Source organism: Dermacentor albipictus, unplaced genomic scaffold (assembly GCF_038994185.2).
Source record: "Dermacentor albipictus isolate Rhodes 1998 colony unplaced genomic scaffold, USDA_Dalb.pri_finalv2 scaffold_34, whole genome shotgun sequence".
NCBI classification, from domain to species: Eukaryota; Metazoa; Arthropoda; class Arachnida; order Ixodida; family Ixodidae; genus Dermacentor; species Dermacentor albipictus.
In genome coordinates this window covers 1,412,282-1,425,353 of record NW_027225588.1, presented here as the reverse complement: position 1 = coordinate 1,425,353, position 13,072 = coordinate 1,412,282, and the positions used below count along the sequence as shown (strand labels likewise).

At 46.9% G+C, this 13,072-nt stretch overlaps 1 protein-coding gene across 1 annotated transcript in view; it reads right to left on the bottom strand.

The window, feature by feature from the left end:
- Positions 1-12,532, bottom strand: part of LOC135921227 (uncharacterized) — a 32,978-nt gene extending 20,446 nt beyond the window's left edge. Inside the window, exons 1-3 of the mRNA XM_070529856.1 lie at positions 11,934-12,532; positions 10,989-11,088; positions 3,075-3,143 (exon numbers count right to left, since the gene is read on the bottom strand). Coding sequence (XP_070385957.1) covers positions 3,075-3,143; positions 10,989-11,088; positions 11,934-12,028 — 264 coding nt within the window. The 5' untranslated portion in view covers positions 12,029-12,532. The remainder of the gene's footprint in view (positions 1-3,074; positions 3,144-10,988; positions 11,089-11,933) is intronic.
- Between the last annotated feature and the right edge of the window lie 540 nt (positions 12,533-13,072).

Below are 13,072 nucleotides of genomic sequence, written 5' to 3'. Positions count from 1 at the left end.
CGGACGTCTGTGTCTTCGGCATGTCAGATTTAACCGACATACGCAGCGAAACAGCTCCGCGATTATTATTTGCGGTCAATTATCCACCGTCTACGCTCTCATCACCCTGCCCCATCCCTACAATTATTCGTGCTTCGTGACAGCAACACCAGCTTTGATGGCCCAGAGCTTCTCCTGGTTCTTCCCGAAACACTCCGTTCCACTGTTCTCGAACAGCTTCATGATGCCCCAACCGCTGGACATCTCGGAGCAACTCGCAAATATGATCGCATTCGGCATCGGTTCTTCAGGCCCGGCCTCCACCGCTCTGTGCATCGATACATTGCTGCTTGTGAGTCCTGCCAGCGCCACAAGCATCCATTCTTGTCGCCAGCCAGTCCTCTTCAGCCCATAGACATTCCCGGTGTACCGTTCTACCACGTCGGCCTTGATCTCATCGGGCCATTTCCAACATCTCTGACTGGGAACAAGTGGATTGCCGTAGCTACAAACTACGCGACACGATACACTATCAAGCGGGCACTGCCGACAAGCTGCGCCACGGACATTGTGGAATTTCTCCTTTACAATGTTATTCTTCACCACATGGCTCCTCGACAGCTACTGACTTACTGTGGTCGCTCATTTCTGTCGATGTCGACGACATTCTTCGTTCGTGTCCCATACGTCACAAGCTAACCACTGCCTGCCAACCGCAAACCAATGGGCTTACCGAGCGCCTCAACCGCACGCTGACCACAATGCTCTCCATGTACGTTTCCTCAGACCACCGTGATTGGGCAGCACCTTGCCTTATGTGACATTTGCCTACAACTCGTCACGCCAGGACGACGCTTGCTTTTTCCCCTTTTATCGCATTTGGCCCATCCCACATTGCCCTTCGAGGCTCTTTTATTATCACCTGTGCCCCCTGTTACAGACTACGCCCGCGATGCAGATTCTCGGGCTGCAACGGCACGCCAGATTGCAAGGGATTGTCTTTATGCCTCCCAGCTGCCCCAGAAGGCCGGCTACCATCGCCATCACCGAGTCATTAATTACTCTCCTGGCTCTTTGGTCCTCCTCTGGACGGCTTGCCGCTACACTGGCTTGTCGTCAAAGCTTCTTTCCCACTACTTCGGGCCTTACAAGGTCCTACGCCAGATCACTGCTGTCACGTACGAGATCGCTGCACTGGACAGTCGATCACCTGCCGCGTACACCACTGATATCGTGCACATGCCCCGACTTAAGCCATATGTTGCCGGACACGATCCTACTGCTCCTTAAGCGCCGACACGTTGCTCTTGCTTGCGGGGGTTCCACGTAACATGCTATTCCCGCTCACTGAAGCACACATCGTGCCGAGCCTGGAAGAATGCACCAGAAAGACGGTGAAGACGACGATCAAAGTAACGCTCGCGTTGTTGTTCTGCCATCTAGCATCAGCCGTCTCTCTCGGTATATATTTTGTAAATACAATTTCCTATCCGTTTTGGCTACTCTCAACCCCATGGCAATATTATTTTGTTTTCAGTGACTTTATCAATCATACATCATACGGCAGCTTGAATTTGGGGTATCCATGAGAACTCGCACCTGGCGTGCTCAAATATGTTTGGCACTGCAGCACTGAGGAGTAAAGGATGCTGTAAGAGTAGGCAACTAAATTGCTGCCTTGGGAATTAAACACATTATTTACAACCTTACAATCAAGGCTGCAATTGCCCAGCCAGTGAGCTGCAGCAAAGGAATGAACTCGAGTCACGTGATGTCACTTTCTATGTCATAGCGATAGCAGAGTCGATCTCTCCAGTGGTAGCCCTGGAGGACCATAGGCATCCCTTTTCTGTGCATGTGCTTGTGTTGGACTAGGCAGATGATGTCAGTTTGTTCTTCAAGATTAAGGCTACGTTCACACTGTAACAGCAAGACATCTTCTTACTCAATGCCATAGCCCTTGGACTTACATAATTACCAACAGCCCTTTGTCCACCAACCTTCACTTTTTCATGTCTCTCACATCTGCCTTGATGTCATAAAGGCACTTCAGCTAGCTGAAGCAATGATGGTGTTTGAGTATCCACCCAACCTCACAGTTTTCCAAATTCGGAGTTGCTTCTTAGGAGCTTAGATGGTTTGTCTTAGCAGACAGAGGTCATTAAAAAAAAAAAAACAACTCATAAACTTCTTTTGCTGTCCTCCTAACCTTGTCAATAATTCCGTGACTTTCTCTGCGTCCGTTCGGCCATGGCCAAAGCAAGTTAGCACTTAACAAATGAAAGTGTTATACCTTTGCAAGGCGAGCTAGTAGACTACCACCGTCTCTTCAGCCAGCTTGAAAATGGCTCACAGCCATCATGGCAAGATTGGAAAAAATGAAGTGTGGCAGACGATATGTTGCTTGCGGATGTCCCCTATGTTTATAGACTATTACATTGACAGAAAAAGAAAACGGCTTCCCAATACAGTGTGCATGTAATATTTTTGGTCAGGCAAAAACAGCCATTGGCCCAGTCCTGTGCAAGCACTGTGTATAGCAACACACCATTTTAAAGCTCGTTGCTTGCATATGTTGTGCAGTACATTGGCAATGCTGGTCGCTTGTTCAATAGTAGGCTTTGGAAATATCTTATTAAACAAGGCTGCTTGTTCCAATTTTGCTGCACATTGTGCCAAATTCGGGTGCGAATGGCTTTTGCAGGACACGTCAGTTGAGTTCAAGCAAAGAGACAGAGTAATCCAACAAATAGCTGAAGCCTCCAACACACAAAGTAAATTGTCACTCTTAAGAAATTGTCTTTCTCGTACCACTTTAATACAGTCCCTTGTGTAGTAAAGGTTTTGGTATGATGTTTTGTTTTCTTCTATGGCACAATGTTGTAGCTAGCTAGGCACCGGTGTTTTGATGTGCACACTCTCTTATTTGCATTGCTACAACGACATGTGCTAAAAAAAAGATTTTCCTTTGTAATAAAAGTTTGGGGCCAGTGCCTGTCCTCTCCATATTTTGATCTGTTTTTGATCTCACCTGTGCAATTGCACCAAACATAAACTACAAAAGTATCAGTACTCAAAATCACAAAAGTATGCACCTGTGTAATGACACTGCCGAGATACTTGAAGTGGGCAGTCACACCATGAAGCACAGGTAGAATGGCATCCTGAGTAAAAACAAAATAAGGATTGTAAAATGTGCATCAAACATTTCATTCTGGGAAGCTTTTAGCATACACAACGATTACCACATTTGTTGTCAAAACAGTTTTCCATAAAGTTGAGCGAGGTTAACCAACATCTGGCCATGGGACTGTTAGCCAGCTCTCGTGGAAATTGTGGTGAACGTGGCACGTCCTTTCATGTGAAGCTTTTGCGAGGTACATGAATAAACGAGACCTTAGGTTTACATAATGCATGAGGTTAGAAGGATGTGGGGCATCCTGCACCAAGGCCACGAGTGGCAATGCCCAACGCTTGCAGTGCCACACTTAATGCACACACAGAAATGCACCGCAAGGTGAACAGGAGGAGAGCTGCTGCTGTAACTCAATTACTAAAATATTGCACACATCGCACAGATGTGACCACAGCTCCCATCAGCAGAGAGCAGTCCTTCGGTTCACTTCCCTTTTCCTAAGCACTTCAACATTTCAAACATGAGGGACGTTCTAAAAGTAAGTTTTGTCATTTATTTTCACATGGGAACTTTATTGCCAAAAAAAATACACCACGGCATCATGAACCATATGCCTGGCACTACTTTTCCACACAGTCGCCACCTATATTGAAACATTTGTCGTAGCGTGCAATCGGTTTGGAGAAACCCCTCTGGTAAAACTCGTTGCCCTGCAATGCAAGGAATTGTTGCACAGCCTGCTCCACCTCGGCATTGTTTTGGAAGTGACGTCCCGAGAGTGTGGCTTCCAATGCAGGCAACAGGTGAAGGTCCTTTGGGGCAAGATCGGGGCTGTAGGCTGGGTGATCCAATCTTTCACATCCGAGGCAACGAATCTGATCTTCATTCTCCACACACTGCCTTCCTTCAATGAGCATGCAACACCAGTGACCAACCATTTGATGAGACATGACCTCTTCACCATACACGATCTGTGGTTGTTCACAGATGACAGACGCACTAGTACCACATGCCCATTCATACCATATAAGAGCGCGCACTTCCATTGGCGACCACGTTGTCAACACACGTCTGTCTGCCATCATGATTTGTACTCGAATAACCTCGGGCCCGGCGGTCTGCTGCTACTCTCTTCTTAGGCACTCTGCGCATGTGTCATTCCTCCTCCGCTGACACTCCTTCCGTCGTTGAACCAGCAACAGGCGTGGATTTTTATTGCGAGTGTTTGTTTCGACTGGTGTACTATCCTTTCTTAAAAAAAAAAGGAAAGACTAAACTTACTTTCGAAATGTCCCTCATGTAAGACCAAAGTTGATTTCTTATTTTCTTTCCTTGTCTTCATTATTTGGTGGTACCATATGGTTGTGTGAAACAAAATCAAGCACCTCAGTTCCCATTCCTGTTTTACTACATGCTGTAAAGTGATCCAAATGTGCTCTTAAGACTCTAAATGTATACTATAATCATTTTCTTTGAACAATATTTTTCTCCTCGCTTCACTACACCTTAATGTACTGCTAATAAACTCTAGCCAATGCTTTACAGAAAGACCTGTATTCATACAATGACACTTCCAAATAAAATTGCACAGTCTATGATTTCAGGATGTACACATACGCACTTTATACATGTTTACAATGAAAACATAAATTTTTGCTTTAAAACGCACACTAAACGTACTGTATAACAGTCAAACTCACCTGGTTCCAAAATACATTTTTGTGATCACACATGGCTACAATTATAAACCTAATCCTGGCAGTGACTCAAGACACTCCCAAAAGCCTTCCTAGTTCAATCAAGGCAAATTTTCGAATTAAAAGCAGTTGGACGTAAATGAGGCAAATAGTTTTATGATGCTAAATAATGAACCATTGTGGTACATGGTGGTAAAAGGCGATATTCCTGCCACATAGGTGCTGTTTGTCATATAAGCACATTCGTACATTTTTACTTACTTTCTTAGGTCTTGAATCAAGCGATTTGCTCATGTGAAAATTTTTACTACAAAGCTGTATCGTGTAATCACTTGTCGTTTCATACTGGTCTTATTACTACTTTATGTGCATGCAAATGGGCCAATACTACGTTCAGCTGAAGGCCAAGCACTATGCTGGGACCGTATTCTGATATGTTCGGCTTCCGCGAAACTATCGCCTTGGCCACATCTCCGCCAACGGCGCATGCTGATGGACAGTGTAAGCAAAACCGGAAAGTAAACAGCCCCTGCTAGTAGTTCTGGCCTACGTCATTTTAATGTGATTGTGTTGATGGGTGATATATATGGAATAAACGAACATGTGTTTTGGCGTCTTTTGGCATTCGGTTGGCGGTGGAGCGTAGTAGAGATAAGATAGGTGGTAGTTTATAGGAGCCTTTTCGGTGGTGTCTTACATGCGTTGTTTCATTTAAAATAAAACATCTCAGGCCTCCTTATTCAATTTATTTTGCCTAAAGTGGCCGTAACCAGCCGTAGTCAAGCACGCAGAACCTGTACTGCGGCCACTACACTCGAAAACAACAGACCCGAGCCGCTCTGCGCTCGCACGGTGCGCTTTCTCGTGTGATGTGAAGTGTTCGACAGCGCATGTTGGAAGTGCACGCCGACATCACGCGTAAGCAGTGGCTTGATTTATAGAACGCGACTATCGTCCCGGCGAAACTATCGCGGAAGGCGAACGTTTCGGAAGGCTAACACTGAGCAATGGACTAAGGGAACGAGTAACTCTATTAAAAAGTGTGGTTCTTTAGGCACATCAAACATATATACCTGGAAAATAAATACTTTGCTAAATGATGACCTAATGCAATTGGCACTAAGCACAATGCATCACACAAGAAACTTGCGTTTACCGGACACCACTACACACTACACTCTGGCCTCTTCTGCTTCTCCACAATCTGGCAGAATGTGCTCCACCTGCCTGTAAACCCTGATAGATGCCCGTTTTCAAAAAGCTGGGCAAACTTGAGAAGGACGTAAATTTAAGGTCCGCAAAGGAAGTTTTAAACAATTACCCCCATGTTTCAATGGATGCAACGGTGAATGGTAAATGGTGGTGAATGGTGAATGGGAACGGCAAGGTAAATGGTGTATTTTAACTGTGCTTTCAACCACGCAACACTATTCGCAAGAAAGCCCATTTTTGCAATAATGTGATAGGGAAGAATGACAATAATGTGACAGCAAACAACCTAGTGAATATTTCTTAACGATTACAATAGGTTTTCATTGTTATACTGAGGCACAGACCTGCACACTTCCAATGGCACCAAGTTTTGCTGTTTTGGTTTCTTGTTTTATTGTCACATAGCAATTTACGTCATACACTTCATCCTGGGGAGGTATTCTTTAAGAGTCCACCTAGTGGACATGTCCATTTTGTCTGCTGCTGAAGTGCTGATTGACTGTGCCACCTCACTGCCCTGCCAGACCTGCAGACCAGCCCAGCCAATCAAAACTTCAACAGCAGACGAAATGGACACGTCCACTATGTGGACTCTTACAGAATACCACCCTTGAAGTATGCCATGGTGGGTTCCTTCAGTATTTTAATTTTCTTTCTAGAAAAACCATGCCTACATATCTTTTGTCCCATGGAACAGGTGTCACAGCAATCACTCAGAGAGAAAAGAGAGATAAATTTGTTTACGGAAAGGTGGAGAGGTCAGCTTGAGCTGCGACTTGCTCTGGCCTGCGACTCTACACTGGGGAAAAGGGACGGGGAGGTGATGAAGTGATGAATGATGATGATATGGGGAGGGGTGCATATATACAAGTACACAACGTTGTGACATCTCTAAAGCTGTGCGTCCAGCCAATTGGCTTGTAGACAAGCTATAGCAGCAATTCATTATCAGCCCATTCATCAGGGCCGCGCTGTTTACATTAGGCCAAGCGCTTAAAAGAAACTAATCTAATAGCAGCCTCTTATCAACGTTTGCAATGAAAGAGACCAGTTGCTGCCTTTCTTGTGTCTGTTTGTGAGAAAGGAATGCGTGAGAAGCATTAGACTCAAACCCGACTATATCGAACAATGTCTGAACACGGTATAGTTACTATGAGTATATATAGCAAAAATTACGCATACATCGAACAAAAGTAGCAGCGACTCCCGATATATCAAAGGACAAGCAGCGCAAAAGTGCCCCCAGAAGGTGGCTCTCCCTCCTGCGGCGGCTTTCCCCGCCGCCGTGGCTCCATCCAACCGCTCTCCCTACGGTGACCGCGCTGCGTTGGGCAAGCCGTCGACACCCCCCCGCAAAAAATGATCTTGGCCCGCCCACGGCGCTTGCTCAGACAGCCAATCAGAGGCTCTTGTGCCCTCGTCGTGCAAGATGGCACAAGCGCGAGTTGTCTCGCTGCTTTTCTGGTTCATAGTGTTTGCGCCTTGTGGGCCTTCTTCCACAGTGTTGCCGCGATTAAGCAGCAGAATTTGCTTTTCGCCGTGAAGCTTGAAATCATAAATAGAGTCGAGCACGGTGGGAAGTCTGATGAGCCCGTAGCGTGCAAGATTTTGAGGAGCAGTCTCAGCACGATCGTGAAGAATAAGGGGGAGATTAGGGCTCAAGCAGACAAACTCGCAACCCGGTGCCCGTGGCACCCGACGCGGACGCACGGTCGTGCACAAGTGGTTCATCTGAAATTGCTCCAGATGTGCCGGCTTCGACGTGCCCGGTGATGACTCATTTCCGATGAGTGCGACGAAGCCAAGGCCGGTGTTGCCGAAGTTTGGAGTGAGCTGTCAGAATTTCCAGAAACCGTTGACGAGTCAATGGTCGACGAGTTTATCAAGTACAGATGATGGTGTCGCGACCACGGGAGAGCGCAATAATGAAGACTACATTGCCGACATTGTACCGAGCACAAGTGAAAGTGGCCACAATGAGGAAAGCAATGACAATCCTTCACCCGCATCCTCCGAGGTGATTGGCGCACACGCACTATTCTGGTGCTTCTGCGCGAATGTGGAGGGTTGCGGCCTCAGCTGCTCCGACTCTTTAGACAATGTGGAGAAGTGCGTACGTCGCAGGCAGCGAATTTGCCCAAGCAGAAGAAAATACATGACAATCTCACGCGAAACTAAGCTAGTTTCATCAATAAAAAGATTTTATAAATGGAATTTGCTTTTCTGATGTGCAATTCTTTAGCAGGCTTATATCGAATTATTCCCTATATCGAACTGATAGGCGTTTTCTTTTGCAAGTTCGATATAGCCGGGTTCTACTGTATTTAAAGCAGTTTTCGCTTCAGTGTCTGCCTGTTCATTCCTTATCACACCACAGTGCGAAAGCATCCACTGAAAGGTGATATTGTGGCCACTTCTATTTACATGGTCGAGATGCTCTGTAATTTGTCGAGATGCTATGTAATATAGGCGGGAGAAAACCTTGACTGTAGAATATTCTGATGACCCAATAAGAGTCCTCGAAAAGCTGCAACCTGGGTGTGTGGCAAGCAGCGATGACAGAGGATGGTGCCTGTGTTGGGTCAACAAGCAAAGGTACATTCGAACAGGCTCGCAGAGCAAGTATACACCAATAGGACAAGCACAAGCTTCTGCTATGGTTCCATTGGTTGACATGCAACGTGGGAAGCCCAAACACTTGCTTGCAATGCTTGCGCTTGAATGCTCTCCAGCGTGCGCACACAGCTAAGTCCCATGCTCGAAAGTGTCAGCATGCTGTAATGTATATGCCCTACGAATATGGCTTGGCACAATTGAAGTAATAATGACTCTGAGGGGCCTCACCGTGTTCCTGGAACGATGCAAAGGATGTGAACAAAACTCCTCAGCTCTGACTTCAGTGCAGCCATGTGTTTTGATCGAGATACTCCCCGGTCTATGACTTTGCCAACGAATCTGTGGTGTCTTACTGCAGGTATCACTGTTCCATTAACGATTATGGGATATCTCGTTATTCGCTTTTGCATTAATGCAATCACGGAACATTTTTCTGTTGAGAGGTGGACGTGTTGACACCGCAGATACTTAGGTGCGATTGTCACTGCACGTTGAAGCCTAGCACGCATTTGGGGACAGGTGGCTCCACATGCCCATATGCACATGTCGTCGTCATATGTGCTAAACTTCACCGTGTTAGGAAGTTTAGATGCAAGGCCAATTATTGTAACATTGAAGAGCAGGTTGAACTGAGAACTCCTTCTTGTGGAACACCTCGATGGATATTGTACTGACCGGTGTTGCGATCACTTGTTGACATATACATGGTACGGCTACTGAGATGGTTAACAATCTGTAGCGACTATTTGCCACTTCGTTGTCTTTGCCATGGGGGTAATTGCCCGTTTCTCCGGAAATCCAGTTTACCTCGCCATGGGGGCCATTGCCCCCTGCTCTTTCCTGAAACCGAAGAGCAGCTGCCTGACTGGGGCCCCACCACTGCCACCCAGCAAACCTGTTTTTACTTTTGAATAAAGCCACTAGACTCTCCATTCTCAATCTGTCGAAACATGTATACCTTTCCTCTGCCAAGATGAGCTCCCAACAAATCCATGCATATAGCTGGCCACTGACGTCTAAACGTTCCAGCGCATCAAGCATTGCATAATGGAGTACATTGTCGTATGCCCCCTTAAAGTCAGGTAAACAGCTCCAACTATCCAGCGGAAACTTCTTTCCCATTCAACAGTGGCGACCAAGTCGACAACACTATCCATGTAAGAACGGCCTCTCCTGAACCCATCCACATAATCAGGAAAACAATTATTGCTCTCTAGGAACCATTCCATCCTGGACAAGACCATTTTTTCCTTTCCGTTACTTTACTGACACAGCTAGCTAAGGCGATCGATCTGCAGGAGGAAAGCTCATTAGGGCACTTCCCCAGTTTAAGCAACACTACAATGTGAATGCATTTCAAACTATCTGGAACATTTCCTGACTCGAACGTGGTATTATAAAATGATAAAACGATACATTGTGCTTCTGTGCCAAGATGGCAGAGTGCAGCATACATGATTCCCTCAGGTCCTGGCGATGATGAGCATCGGCAAACAAATTGCAGTGTCAAGATCTCGCATAGTAAATGGTACTTCGTGTCACCTTCAGCCGACCGGGGCACGATGGAGACAAGATATGAAGCCACTGCATTAGACGTGTCCACCGTAAGTTTACAGTAGTCCTCTGCTACCTCTAATTTGGTCCGGCATTGATGTAGAGCCATGGCCCGGAATGGGTGTCTTTGTTGAGGAGTTGCCTGGAGACTTCGTATGACCCGCCAGATCTTGGATAGAGGTTTCCTTGGGTATGGGGATCCATGGAATGTCCTCCAACGCTGCCCCTCAATCTTGCCGAGATGTCAAAGACCATGTCGATGAGCTTGGCGATCCTTCGAAAGATGTAACGGCGACTTTGTTCTTGTGTATCGCAGCTCCGCGGCAAAGGATTGCATGAAGCAACTCGTATTGTGTGTCGACCGGTGAACTGCGCCTCAGTAGGCTAACTTCTCTGGTTTTGTCCAGCAGGTTAGATGCCATGATGTCCTCTATTTCGAATGGAGATGTCATACTCTGACAGCCGGTATCGACAGTTGTGAGGTGGTCACTATCATGAGTCCCTACATTCATCGACCAGCAGGCTGAGGACAGAAGTCTCATTGATACAAATATTAGGTCAACACAACTGCCGTAGGACAATGCATGAATCCATGTAGGAGGTATGTCACTGAGCACATTTAGTCCCCGACTACACATAAAGCCGGCCGAATTGTTGCCACGAGAATTCATCACAGTGCTACCCCACAGGGGATGGTGTGCGGAAGTGAAGCCACTAAACTAGCCATTGCACATAAAGGACACAGGGGGAGAAAAAAAATTTGGAAAAAGAAAAAGCTCTAGGCAAGAGCATACCGAGCCTTTTGTTGCCGACAAGGGGAACTGCAGGAGGGCATGTGATGTCCGCCTTTGAAGCTGCTTCATCCTCACAGCTGGAAATGGAACAGCTCCAGTCCTGAAACACAGGAGAAGAATTAGACATTGCGATGATGAAAAGAGCATGCAACACTTGGCCGCAAGTTTATACTGGGCTACTTGCACTGCTACATTGCGTCTTGTATGTTATTTAGCTTGCGTTACAGGTAAACTAAGCTTGCCAAAATTTTAAATCTGAACAAGCTCTGCTCTTTACAAACTAAAGCCTTTACCCAACTCATGCACCAATTCACTTAAGATGTTTACTGATCAACTAAGTCAGAACCAAAAATGAATGGCTTCTAAAACAAATTATTTCAGCCTGTATAGGATGCATAATTAAGGAGTGCTACTGACACTGAATACCAAGGCAGTATCTTAATTGTACAATAGACGACGTACCTAAAGCACATTTTTCTCGCAGATTTGGGCTATTTGGTCAGCCATGTTTCCTTGTCTTTCTTTTTTCACCAACAGCAGAAATTGGGTTGTTATTAATACTCGTGCAAGTTACGATGACGCTGTGAAGTGCGACATGATCCTGAGACGTAAAGCGCGCCTGTTTGTCTGAATTTGTCATCTGTCAATCAAAACTGAATATTGGTACTCAATGACGTAGCAGCAATAAACATTAAACAAGTCCACGCGTCCACGTACAGAACCAGCTGTCGAATGACAACACTGCACAAGCACCGACTAGACAGATATGCCATAAAAGTATTTGCACGGGATGCACAGTAGCGGCCTCGGCAAAGAACACCGACCGACGCGGCCGTGTGACCTAACGCCGACAACGCTATCGCGTAAATTGATATGTCCCGTCATGGCAACCGATGGCCACCGCAACGCGTTTTCTGCACAGGAGCTGGCACCGCCGGTACTCACCCGCTCCGGCCGCCGAGAGTCAAAGTAACGGCGTATCCGGTAATCTCAACCCAAGCAGTACAGCTGCGGCCACCAAAAGAATTTTTTAAAGACATAACGCAATGATCCCTATTACTCTAATCGGCAGCGCGTGTGGCGTAGACTCGCAGTGCCGTTGGAAGCGCCCCACACGCTTTTAACGCAACCCAAACGCGCCGCCGATATTTGCCACCCGCAGACCGAAGTCGACGCGTGCTGGCTCGCGGCTACGCGCCGCAGTCGCGCATTGCCTGCACAATCAGGCGGCGCGGCCGCAAACAGACAGACGCTCGCATGGAGCGTACAGGAGAAGCCAACGTAGAGAAGATACATAGTGAGCGCTCAGCAAGCGACCTGGTGCGCACATACGTTCGAGGGGATTGGCGCCACGTACTACGCGGCAGCTAGCAGATACCGCGCACAAACAAGCGCCGCCGGCTCTCACTCAATTGACCGTTGTAGATACAAAGACGCCCACACGCGCATCGCAGTGAACCTTAACGAGTAGACACATTTTAAGGCCGCGGTTGGGCGGCCACGCTTAGCTCGCCCCGCACTACACGTAACTTCTCCGGTCGTGGCTCGCGCGCGTTGGGGAGCATGTCGAACGCTGACGGCCATCAAATAATCAAAGACCTCAAAGGTGTGGCAGTGTTCCTCATCATATAAAATCATGATTTCTAAGTGCTCTAGTATCTCTCACTCAACTCGCCTCGAATGCGACAGAACTCGCACAAACACGGTGATCGTGCGAAGTGGTTCGGGACGGCCAGCTGTTGCACTGCCTTCTCATTATATCAGCGCCTCCGGTCACTGAGAACACACGTGCATACATGGAACGTGCAGCGTTTGTTGAGAATCACTTACCGTGGAGTCCTGGGGGTTCAAAACTGCGAGACACACCAACGACCATAGCAGAAATCGGCGCCGTTGTGTGTAACGGCTACCACTGTTGCTAGCAGCGTTGGTTACTATGAGCACAGAGAAAGGAATGCTATGAGCTAGACATCGTAACAGCCGGGATTAGTAATACGCGCTCCTTCATTAATTACCTTTGCGCACAAGCACTTCAGAATCGTTACGAATCTGCACCAAGTAGCCAATATCAGTGTTACTGTACA